Raw genomic sequence first — 13,036 nt, 5'->3', positions numbered from 1 at the left:
CTCTAGGTCATTGCTATTCATCACAGATTTTTTTCCTGTGACTCACTGCCAGTGCCATGTAATGTTGAAGTTTTATTTGACACGTCTGCTTTGACCACCAAGCCACAGTGGAGTCAGTGAATTATGTTCATATCTCTAACATCGAGGGGAAGGGCTTGGGAGTCAGGATTGTGTGAAGGAAGACCGTGGCTTGATGTTTAAGGTTCATGCTGATGTTGTAGGTTCAAGTCTCATCTCCAGTTCAAAGTCCTACTTTTGACTCCAATGCATGTTTTGTAAGCTAACATCCAGAACAAAATAGCAGATGTACAAGTTCACTATGCGTCACATTGCGATGCGATGAGAGCTTGTAGAATGGCTATTTTCGCAGTATATAGGCCTTAACTGGTTAATTCAAAATACTTTTACAGTGTGCCAACATATCCTGCGAGTTTTATTCGGATGTGCGTGCATTCTCTTGTACTACAGATGTCATGTCGCAGCCATTAATAACTCCTCCCTCCCTCTGTCACACTCCAGGAAACCCAGAGCTTTGACACATCTCTGCTGGACCCTGCCAGTAACATCACCACCCTTGTGGGACCCAATGCCTTCCGCATCCCTGTCTCCATCCGACAGAAGCTGTGTGGCAGCCTAGACGCACCGCAAACCAGAGGCAATGACTGGAGGATGCTGGCCCATAAACTCAACCTGGACAGGTGTGTACAGGACACATGTGGGTTGTGTGTGTGCGTGTGTGCGTCTGTGTCCGTCTGTGTCCGTCTGTGTGTCTGTATCTGTGAGTCCAACCCATTATTCAATCTCTTCATAATAGTCAGCAAGGTGCACAATGAGAGAGTACATCAATACGGGGGAAAAGAAAAATGTCCGACAGCCAACTGTATAAATCATTGACAATGTGCTGTCACCCTGAGAGCACACTGGGAGAGAGACATAGAGGGAAAAGATGAGATGGAAATATAGATTTAAAAAAGACAGAGAAAGGAGCTCTTTCCTCTTCTGAGACACCTACGGTGTGAGTCCTCCAGAGTGACCCAACTGAGTGGTTATGACGTGTGAATTGGGGTCCCAGAAAAAAATAAAATAAAAATTGTGGGTCCTTGAAACGAAAAAGGTTGAGTATAAATGTCCTAAAGCTCTGCTTTCCTTCCCTCTGTCTACCTAACCTCCTAACCTCGCTCTCTCCTGCCGCGCATCACTCCAGGTATCTGAACTACTTTGCCACCAAGTCCAGTCCTACAGGAGTTATCTTGGACTTGTGGGAGGCTCAGCACTTCCCCGACGGCAACCTCAGCCGTCTGGCCCACGTCCTGGAGGAGATGGGACGACATGACAGCCTTGTTCCCGCAGCAACTGAGCACTGACATCTGTCTGTCTGGGAATATAACATTCCGGTGGATGGGGGAGGCGGGGGGGGGGGATGAGGACTAGAAGGACACCAAAAGGACAATTGGAGAGACAGTCAATCTATACTCAAGCTGGCACTGCAGTGATAAATGCCCTTGCTCACACAAACACACAGACACAGATACAAGATACACACACACACACACACACACACACACACACACACACACACACACACACACACACACACACACACACACACACACACACACACACATACTCGCTTGTATTACTATACTTGTGAGGACATTTTAGGATGCCGATTTTATGAAAATAGCCGATCTACAAGCTCACAATGTGTCACGTTGCAACACGTTGTGAGTATGTAGATCAACTGTTTTCGGTGCGCGGAATATGGTCCTCACAATGTCATATTTCTCAAATTCTGGGGACATTTGGTCCTCACAGGTATACTGCATTAATACGAGTCCACACACGAACACACACACACACACACACACACACACACACACACACACACACACACACACACACACACACGCACACACACACACGCTCGCACGCACACATCCGCACCAGATAGTATGAAGTGGAAAGTACACAAAATTCTCAGATATGACTCCTTTAAATTATTGCCTCAAAGAGTGTAAGAAGTTGGAAAGTGGACAACAATCTGTGCCAGTCATCTCTTTGTCTCCCTGGTTCCACTCACTCACAGTGTTAGTGGGCTCTGCTTTCCTTGGACACAGCTGACTGGGGACTGTCCAGATATTTGGCTGAGGTCCTAGCCTTGGACAGCAGACTCAGCAGTGTTAAGACCCCCAGTGATGGACTGCCAGGGGTCTCAGGATCGAGGAGCAGGTTTGGACTGGACCCTCACTCCCCCTGACACCTCAAACCATTCTGTGTTGGGTAACTTGTTCAGTGATAACATAGTATTTAATAACATCTATTTATACATGAATATCTCTTTGCTTTTGTATTTTTTTTATTTTCTTTTGTTTTTTGCTGCCTGGTATGGATTACTTTGTATTACTGCCATGTGTCCTCCCAGCTTTTTTGTATTTTGTTACTTTTAATTGTGTCACAGCACCCCCTGGTGGATTCTTGCAGTAACAACTTCTGTCAGCCACAAAACATTGCAACATGTACATAAGAACGTGAAAGCTGTAATCATTTTACATCAATTACGGTTTGGTATGGCTGTCATAATTACAAATAATGGTTTTAATTCATATTATTATTATTAATAATTGTATTATTTTAAAAATGATGTGTGCTTTCTTACATAAGGTATTTTGAAATTATTTAGAGAATAATTGTTTAGATTGTTTTGGTACATTGATTTTTTATTTAGTGGATCTTTAATATTTTGGGCCCACAAGCAAGATATTTATCTTCCCCATCTCCAGCCAAAAGAAGCAAAAAGAAATAGACCATTACAGTTCCATAAAGACATAAATCATTGACGTGAGAGTTCCACGAATAGAGCAAAGGAAGATACTCTTGGGGGGGAAAGATGTATGTGGTTTGTTAATATAAGTATATTTTTTTAGGACCAATGCAACTGAATACAATTGCCTTTTACCAAATAATTGACATACATTGTATGAGGTAAATTTAATACAGATGTTGATAATCTTAATACAAAGTGTTGTTTTTTTATGTCAGAATTGAATAGCATTAGTCATATTTGACTTTGGATGGAGGAGAAGTAAGATATTAAATCAGATTAATTTTTTTTTTATTGATTACAGTTAATGACAGAAAAAACATCAATATGACGACGTTGACTGTGTATAGCAATTAATGATAATTGTAATTACAACATTCCCTTGATGCAGCAGCAACACTTCTGGAAGTGTTCTTTATTGATCCGATTGATTTTTTTATTTTTATTTTTACATGACAGTTGTACCAGTTTCTTAAAGCCGTCTATGCAAATTTGCATTGTTTCTAAACAATCTGTACATTATCATTGCGCAAGCTGTTTTATTCCAATTGATGTATACATTGTTGCGCACCGGTGTCTCGTGCCAGAAATAACTGATCTTGTACAAGCGCGTTGCGACGTGTTGTGAGCTTGTACTGTAGATTGCCTATTTTCAACAAACGACACAGGCACGTAACAAAGTATAAATTAAGCATTACATTTCAAGGCTATTATTGTGTATAGTGAGAATGTGGCTTATCCGTTTCTGGCACTCTCATGATGTTAATGGCGACTGCTTGCATTTCATCTGTCAAGTTACTGTACAAAGTGTAAGAAAGAATTTTTAAGACTAATAATAAATTATATTTATATGCAACACTGAAAATGAAGTCTTTGGTTCATTTATTGATTACATTTTTCTCATATTCAATAAATAACAAGAATGAGACAAAGTATTTAAAACCAAACAGAGACAGGCCTCAGAGACATAAACATATTTTATTGGGGGAATGTTATCCAGATCCACTCACACACTCTCACAATCACATAATGTACTGATTAAATAAGGCACATGCCATAGTGGTAGAGTGGATGGGGACTTATTCTGTACACAAGTTACAGACAAAATAATCAAAAACACATATCGTTGGTGTCAGGCAGAAACCATATCTCCATACTTGTATGTTTTTTGGTAAATGAATGCTCTACTTTGTTGCACACAAGTATCTTGCAAAAGTAACAAAAACAGAAGAACTACATAGATAGATAGATACATAGCTATTTTTTTTAACATTTTGAGACTGAAAGTAATTGTGATTTTATTCATAAAAAAAGGGTTTTATGAATATTGAACCAATGAAAAGTATTAACAAGAGCGTGTGAATAATTAACTACATTGGATCCATTGGAACACAGGTTGTGTTTTTTTTTTTTTTTTTCTGGAAAGTGAATGGTTTGGGACATACAAGCTTTCTGCCTGACAGCAGCGGTATTTAACATTAGTGCCCTTGAGGCAAGACAATAATTATCGATAGATTTCAATATTTTTATGTATGTACAATTGAATAGCCAAGAGAAAGGAGAGAGAATGACAGAGAGACCTTTGGACACATCAAGTACAATGTCTCAATGTTAAACTCTGCAGGCCTGAGGAAATTCACATCAAATCCAGATTTCTGTAAAACCACAGTAATTACATAAAAACTACTGGATTACCCAGAGAGCTGATTTAAATAATGGTGACATGTTCCAGCCAGGCAATGATAGGCAAAATATTATCTGTCGGCATGGGAATGTGGATTTTAATGCTGCTGGACTAATGGGTTTTCCGAGTGTTATATGGTCTGTTCTGTTTTTTTTTCTCTCTTCATAATAATAATAATAATAACAATAATAATAATAGTAACAACAACAACAATAATAATAACATTTGTTTTTGACATATACGTTTCTGAACATTTAGCAAAACATTTCTTTGGGTGGCTGAAGCACTAAATGCAGACTGAACAGTGAGCCCTTATGAGTTTGTGCAGACAGAATAACCAAATGCTATTGGCTGTTGCGTCCATCTCCAGTTTACACAGTCTGCGTTGACAGTGCAGGTATACAGTGATTGAGAAACAAATACAGGCAGCTGTTACAGTACAAAAAAAGGCCAAACATACTGTACATAAAATACTGTTATATGGCTTTAGATTAGAAGGACAGAGCAGGAACTAGGACCGAACGGAGGCAATTAGTCCTCCTCTCCCACAGGGGTCACTGTCTGCCTGTCTTTCCAGATCCCTTCACAAAGCTGCACCGGACTAGCACTCAGCTTTCACAGAAAGCACAGCCTGAATACTCCACAGGCCACTGGGTCTGGGGTCATAGGTGACTCAGGCAAGGGGAAGGTAAACTTGGCCCCTGACATCGCAGATCTCCTGTTCCTCTTTGGGATGGCTCTCCCATCCCCTCTTCATTAATATTCATTCTCCCTGTCAGCTTCCATTGCGCTCTCTTTCACAGTCTTTTAGTTGTTGCTTTTTTTAAAAATTCCCTTTCTGCAGTGGGCCAGTGTTGAGTGGCGCTGGGGCCAGTGGCAGTGACATGTCTAAATGATGAATGAGTCTGTCTGTCACAGTTTGATATCCTGGGACTCCAGCATTTTCGCCATGGTCTTCTTAACCCTCAGGGCTGTGAGGCGACAGGCTGGATTGTGGTTCCAGCACTCTGACATCAGTTTCCCCATCTGCCGTAGACACTGGAGACACACATGCGTACAGATTCCAATTAAACACAACTATTATACCATTATGTGAGTCAGTGACAAATTTGGGTTGGCAAGATGACAAATTGAATAAATATCAAAAGCATTATCTCCAGATGTATTTTTTGGCAGTTTTTGTTACATTGAGCAGGTCATAATGCTGAGAAAACCATTCATCCAAACCATTCATCCAAAAAAATCATTAGGATGATGATGAACAACAACGATTTGCGCATGTGTCCCCATGGTGCCTCTATCATGCCCATATATGGGCATATCGGTCGGATTGGCGGAGATCGGCAACGTACTGTAGGTGTGGTAGCGGCCTGGACCTCTAGCATACAACATGGCTGCTTGAATGGTGGTTACACCATGTTGACAATTCACTTAGTTGACTTGACTGACATAATTCACCAAATTAATTATTATTATTAGAGCTTTGACCATTTCAGACCATTTCTTTGAATGACTATTAAATAGTTCTAATGTAAGATCACGCCCAAATATTTGACAGGGTGTTTTATTGATAATTAAAAAATGTTTTAAGCAAGTTGAATTATTACATTTTTCAGTTACAACAATTTAAATTTTTGTCATAATTCCTCCAGATATTCTATCAATATTGAATAAAACTATACATTTTAAAATAAAGCATGCAAGTAACATTTGGCACTGATCGGTCCAGTGGTTTGTGAGTTTAGCCACGGACACACACACACACACACACACACACACACACACTCAGGCCCAGGCCCTCTTCTTGACGGCTCTCTTCCACTATAGGAGCCACTGTGTAAAAGCAAGCGTACCTCGTCACTGCTCCAGCGGTTAGCAAAGGAGGGTCTCTGTCTCTTGATGCAGACCACCTCTCTCATGTCCTCATACGAAGGATCTGTAGGAACCAGTTCATGATAGGGCAGCTGGTACTCCTCCACAATACCTGCAGTACGGGGCAAACCAAACATGTACGTCAAGTCTATGATATCACATAAATGTTATCAATGGCAATAAGTGATATTTGTGGTGTATGTGTGTTGGGCTGGGTGATATGGACAAAAACAAATAAGACACATCACAATATTTCTATATTGATATTGTGGAGATAATATCGTATCGTGACGATAATATAATTAAAATGTTTGCAAAACAATTCATAAATAACTAAAATAGGTCATCTACAACTTGTAGATTTTGAACACTTTTTTAAGGATAAAATAGGGCAAAACCAGGAAAACACAACACAGTGTTGTGGAATTAAGTCTATGACTTCACTGTAAAAAAAAAAGTATCCTCGTTTTTTTAACCATCTTTGTAGTATGTTGGTTGTAAGCAATTAAATACAAATCTAAATATATGCTGATATCCAAACAATATCTAGTCTCATTTCACGTATGGATATAATATCGATATATTGCTCAAACCCTATCATGTGTATGAACAAATGGAAGGAGGTACAAGTATTATTGCATTGTTTCTGACCTCCAGAGGTGCAGCGGCGTGTGATCTCCCAGAGGATGAGGCCGAAACTGTACATGTCAGCCATCATGAAGGACTGGAAGAAGTTCCTGTTCAAGGTCTCGTCCAACACCTCAGGTGGCATGTAGCGCTTTGTGCCCACTCGCAGGTTGGGAGGGATGTCCACTTTGTTGGTATCACTAAGACACAGGGGCAACATATATAGAAAGGTTAGTTGTTATTAATGAGATTGTGTGCTAGAGCACACAATCTCAAGGACCCCCTTGAAGGACCCCCGGTTTGATATGCATTATTAGGCCATGGTCCCCCATTCGATACAATTTTCATCTCTGAGACACCAATCTCAGAGTTACAGACTCATTTAGCTGATAAATTAATATGTATTAGGCTGCGGACCCCCATCTGAAAATGTTTTGTGCCAGGGATCCCCAGAAGAGAAGATTTTTGTTAAAAGAAATTCAAAATCATTCAACATTTTCCAAAATGTTTTCACAGTCATGATATTGTTGATTTCTAATGGATTTGAAATCATATCAATCATATCACCACCCCAATAAGAAAGCCCTAATGAGTTTTTGTTTTGTACAGTTTTAGTCACAAAGGCTGGCGAGACTGTCACCATTCTCTAGTTGAGCCAAGCCTTTAGAGACTTATGAGTCTACTTGGCAGTATACTTTGGAAAGTGGTCAGTAGTAATGTCAAATATAGTGTGATGCAGTGGTTCTCAACCTTTTTCATTTCAAGGACGCCTAGTTTGAGATTGCATTAGGCCAACGGACCCCATAACTCTTAAAGGAGTAGTTCACCCAAAAAACGACGTATTCATTTTAATTAATTACGCACCCCATGAAGCCTTGAATTCATGGATTTTTTTTTTCTCGCATTCCTAAGCCAATAATTCGATTAAACTCTTTGAGTAGGAGACTCAAATTATTGGCTCAGGAATGCGGAAAAAAAGTCCATGAATTCAAGGCTTCATGGGGTGTGTACAGTAATTGACAGAAAATAAGTATTTTTTCTCCTTTAAGTGTAATTTATTCTCCAAAAACGGCAGAGAATAGTAGACCTACAAGCTCGCATCAGCGACACGTTGTGAGCTTGTAGGCCGGCTATTCTCGGCACGAGACACTGTCGCACAACATACAGTAGTATGAATGGGGCTTTATTCATACTATACCTTTAGTATGAATGGGTTTCCATGTGTACACTCTCTAAGTTACAGACCGGTAAGGGTCCATTTGGTGCCTAAAACTATCAATCATTTAGCTGGGGGATCCCCCTGGAATCCCCTCAAGGACCGCTTGGGATCCCCGGACCCCTGCCCCCCCCCACCCACACTTTGAGAACCACTGCCGCGATGAACCCCAGCCGTCCGCCTCCTGGTTGTCCTACCTGTTCAACTTGACAGCCAGTCCCAGGTCGGCTATACAGCACACGCCATTCTTCTTCACCAGGATGTTCTTGCTCTTCAGGTCTCGGTGGGCGATGGCCGGTTTGCCCTGGGTGCCGTAGATCTCGGTGTGCAAGTGGCAGAGGCCCGATATGGAGGAGTAGGCCAGCCTGAGCAGAGACTTGATGTCCAGGGTGTTGCCCTTGAGGTAGTCGTACAGGGAGCCGTTCTCGTGGTAGTCGGTGATCAGGTAGAGCTGCGTCCACGAGCCTGTTCCCTTAATGTCAGCTGCTATGAAGCCTGAGGGGGGTGAGAGAGGGAAACATGAGTGAGAGCTGACTTACGCGCGCGCACACACGCACACACACCCACACACAAATATAAGCGAACATTTGTAAAATATTTTGTCCCAGGGACCTCCAGAAGCAAAGATTTGAGTTTGCGTTAAAAAAAATATATATATATTCAAAGATTTGCACAATTTAAAATAAATAAAGCGCTCTGTGCCGCGCTATGAGCTTGCATATCTGCTGTTTTTGAATAGTGATGCATCTTTTACTTTATTTATTTGGTCGGGACTCCATGAGACTCCCTGAGGGACTCCATGAGGCACACACACTGTGATGCAACAACCGCCTCATTGCACACCTGATGCAACATCCGTTCCATTGTGTTGTGATATCTCAATGTTAAGCCTGAGCTGGATGAACTGAGCACCCTGGGTAATAATGACACCCAGACCACCCCTGTTGTTATGCTTGGAGCGTTGATGACTGCATGCTGCCCCTGCTGTTCACACACATTTGGACAAGGATGTCAAGCTTCAAGCTTTGTTTACTGTCCATATGCAATTATGCATGGAATGCTGGACCCAGTGTCCCTACTGTGGATGAAGACAGTGCACAAATGGACCCCGTGGGGCTTTGACTGTTGCTTTGAACAGGTTTTTGACTTGATGGTAAATCAGCATCATTATTCCTGATATGGACACATTCTTGGCCAACATCTCTACCACCGTCCCTCAAGGACAGAAGGAGCTATTTGTAACCACAAACAGCACTTATAAAGCATATCTTAAACGGTTAACCATAAACAGCTTGTTCATTTTTGTTGTCACACAGTCTTGCGGCCCTCAACTTCAAGTAATTTTACAATTGTGGTCCCCGTGCCGAATCTAGTTGAATTCCCCTGACTTAAACCCTATATACGTTGTTGACCGGGTCCCCCAGTGGTCTGTACTTGGTCCCCTCCTTCTCTCTCTCTACATCAAATGTCTTCGCTGGAAATAGCCGATCTGCAAGCTCACAAAGCTCACAGATCTACAAGCTCACAATGCATCACAACGCCACCTGTTTCGAGCTTATAGATCTGCTATTTTTGCCAAATGTCCACATATTTTCGCCTATTATGATATGCCTAGAATAAGAAGCTAGGGTCCATGTGTTTAAGATACAGTATGTTGACTCAGTTTCCTTTGATTTCCAGACTGGGAAAGTTCAAGCGAGATGTTGCAGCACTCTTGTGGAGACATTAATGGATGAGGCTCCTTGAGCCCTTGCACTTTGGCTCCTATTGTCAATTGAGGGCTTCTATAGATAGAGGGAAAACTACAACTCTATTCCATGTATTTGCAGTACGCTGTGGATTTACTTTATGAAGATTCAGTACGTAGTACAGTACAGCGATATACCACCTTTGTGCACACACACACACACACACACACACACACACACACACACACACACACACACACACACACACACACACACACACACACACACACACACACACACACACACACACACACACACACACACACACACACACACACACACACACACACACACACACACACACACACCCCTTACCCAATATGTTGTCATGTCTCATCAGGAAGGTTTGGTAGATCTCGGTCTCTCTGAACCAGCTGTCCTCCTCCGTGGTGAAGAAGACCTTGACCGCCACTCTCTCTCCTCTCCACTTGCCCATCCACACCTCTCCATAGCGTCCCTTTCCAATCTGCTTCACCATCTGGATCTGTTTAGCGATAGTGCGCTGCACCTGGTGGCAGAAACGCATAAAGACTCATGAATGATCACCATTAATGCTTTTAATGGATTTGATCAACTGCAGGCGACATTAAAGATGTGCATACAAAATTCACATTCATTTACAGTAGATATATATCAATGCGCAGAAGCATTAGCAACCCAGAACCTACAGTATGCACTCAGACTATTTATTTGTATTATCCTTAGCTGCGCACTGGTGTCGTGTGCCAAAAATAGCTGATCTACAAGCTCACAACACTTCGCGCCACAACATGTTGTGAGCTTGTAGATCAGCTATTTCCAGGCTTCAGAGACTTTAGTGTTCATTGCACTTCTAACCCCAGCTTTATGGTTAATATGCAATGACGTGTTCTTACCAATAGAGGGAGTCCTGACCCTGAGCCGGACCCAACACTCCGAGAATGTTCTATCAGGTCTTTCAGAGATTCTCCAGGGGGGATGAAGCTCTCATCCTGCTCAAGATCGATACTGTAGCGTGGCCGTGACTCCTGCCGCTTATATCTGCCATAGAGTGGGTGGTGTGATTAGACGAGGACAAGTATATTGATACTGCAGTGTGCCTGAGTGCTGCATTTTCTGCATTTCTCAGCTGGCAAGCTTAGTATAGTAGTGTGTACATTGTGCGTGTTTTTGTGTTGTTGTTTTTTTACCTGAAGTAGCAAAAGATGAGGATGACACCGAGGACGATGCTGCAGACGGTGATTGATACAAAAAGAGCCATATGGTGGATACTGTTGTCCACGTAATCTGCAAGGAATTAACAGAACACGGTGTAGAACATCAATTATCTCTTGTGATCTGGTCATTGCCTAAATTGAACTGGTAAATAGCCTCAAGAGGGCGCAATTTCTATGTCTTTGCCTCCTGCAGGACTCTTCCCTCCATGAGGCATTTACCAAAGATTATACCACTGTTCTCAATGTGGTGTACGGGGGATCCCCAGGTGTCCTTGCGGCGGTTCCAGGGGTCCCCCAGTTAAATGAGTGATAGCCAGGAACCAAATGTACAAATGGATCCATTTGATTTCACTTTCAGAGTTAAATTAACACTCAGGATTTTACAATGTAGCTTGGGATCCCAGAGATAAAATGATAGTATCAAATGGGGCTCTGTGGACTAATCCATATCAAACTGGGGGTCCTTGAAATAAAAAATGGTGAACAATAAAGTCAAGTTCCCTGCAGAGAAATAATGAGTTGACTTTGCCTTTACTTGGCCTACAACAGTGGTTCTCAAAGTGGGGTCCATGGAAAATCAGGGTTCCTTGAGGGGGGGGGGGGGTTCCAAGTGGACCCTTGCCTTGTCTGTAACTCTGAGAGTGACAAATGGAACCAAAATGGACCCTTACAGATCCATTTGGTTCCATTTATACACTCTAAGAGTTATGGGGGTCCTTAAAAAGTGTGAGTGTGAGTGTTCCAATGCCAATTTTGTCTGCTCATTTTTTTTGTTTATAGGTCCATTTGGTTCCATTTGTACACTCTCAGAGTTACGAGGTGGTTCTTGAAATTAAGAAGTTATTTGAGAACCACTGACCTACAATATTGCAATCACAACAATATCCATGCAATCATTACCAAGCGCATTGGCTTTGTATCAAATGCAACACCGTTCTAAGTTTCCCTTCCACTGCCAAACCCCCCCCCCCCCGCCCCCGCCTCCCACTGCATGATCGATCACATCCCCTTCCTGAATCCAACAGATCGGGTGACACACTGACATCGCTACGGCAACCCCAGAGGCCCGCAGCAGCTCTGGGGCTCTAACCTTTCTGCCGTGCCGCTGTCAATCAAACACACACATATAGTACACACACACACACACACACACACACACACAGGCACAGGCACGGGAGTACATAAGAACACACGTAAGCACGCACGCATGCACGCACGCGCACGCACACACACACACACACACACACATGCACACAAACACACACACGCAACCACATCAAAAGCATATAGAAAATTCTGCCACCCATTATTATTTTGTTCACTGGTAGACAGGCAGGAAGGCACACACACACACACAGACACACAGATACACATGCGCGTGCGTGCACAAGTGTTCAAAACCACATATCAACAGCATGCACATACACAAGCGAAACGAACATATAGCCCAATGTCACATACTGCACTGGTCTAATAGTCTATAGTATGGTACATCAGACACGGATTGAAGCGGTTCACAATGATTCAGTTGACAAATGAATTAGTCATCGTTGATTACTTTGAAGGACACGAACATTTGTGTGAGACTGTGAGTGAGCGTGAGGGTGTGTGTGTGTGTGTGTGTGTGTGTGTGTGTGTGTGTGTGTGTGGGTGTGTGTGTGTGTGTGTGTGTGTGTTTGAGGGAGAGAGAGAGAGATAGAAAGAGAGAGACAGAGCGAGAGAGAGAGAGAGAATGTTTGTGTGTAACAGAGTGACAGATGGACAGATATCTCACATCCGTGTGCTGGGGCAGGAAACTCAAGCAGGCCCTGGGGAGAGGCTGTCCTTTTCATTAGAGGGTGAGAGAAACAAGCCAAGCCTGCAGGCTCTGTT

The 13,036-nt window shown here is 42.5% G+C and overlaps 2 protein-coding genes across 3 annotated transcripts in view; one reads left to right on the top strand and one right to left on the bottom strand.

The window, feature by feature from the left end:
- unc5cb (unc-5 netrin receptor Cb) overlaps window positions 1-1,509 on the top strand; it is a 180,334-nt gene extending 178,825 nt beyond the window's left edge. For both annotated transcript variants that reach the window (XM_080420439.1, XM_080420438.1), the window contains 2 exons: window positions 520-698; window positions 1,205-1,509. In XM_080420439.1, the coding sequence (XP_080276565.1) occupies window positions 520-698; window positions 1,205-1,364 (339 nt within the window). In that variant the 3' untranslated portion in view covers window positions 1,365-1,509. The remainder of the gene's footprint in view (window positions 1-519; window positions 699-1,204) is intronic.
- Window positions 1,510-3,780: 2,271 nt separating this feature from the next.
- The window catches only part of LOC308079098 (bone morphogenetic protein receptor type-1B-like), a 32,322-nt gene continuing 23,066 nt past the window's right edge, over window positions 3,781-13,036 (bottom strand). The window contains exons 5-11 of the mRNA XM_080420449.1: window positions 11,138-11,234; window positions 10,844-10,988; window positions 10,284-10,476; window positions 8,418-8,715; window positions 7,029-7,204; window positions 6,359-6,489; window positions 3,781-5,543 (exon numbers count right to left, since the gene is read on the bottom strand). Of these exons, the coding sequence (XP_080276575.1) occupies window positions 5,418-5,543; window positions 6,359-6,489; window positions 7,029-7,204; window positions 8,418-8,715; window positions 10,284-10,476; window positions 10,844-10,988; window positions 11,138-11,234 (1,166 nt within the window). The 3' untranslated portion in view covers window positions 3,781-5,417. The remainder of the gene's footprint in view (window positions 5,544-6,358; window positions 6,490-7,028; window positions 7,205-8,417; window positions 8,716-10,283; window positions 10,477-10,843; window positions 10,989-11,137; window positions 11,235-13,036) is intronic.

Source organism: Gymnoscopelus braueri (genome assembly GCF_963280865.1).
Source record: "Gymnoscopelus braueri genome assembly, chromosome: 22".
Taxonomy (NCBI): Eukaryota; Metazoa; Chordata; class Actinopteri; order Myctophiformes; family Myctophidae; genus Gymnoscopelus; species Gymnoscopelus braueri.
Note: the sequence above shows the minus strand (reverse complement) of the source record. Positions and strands in the feature narration are given on the sequence as shown.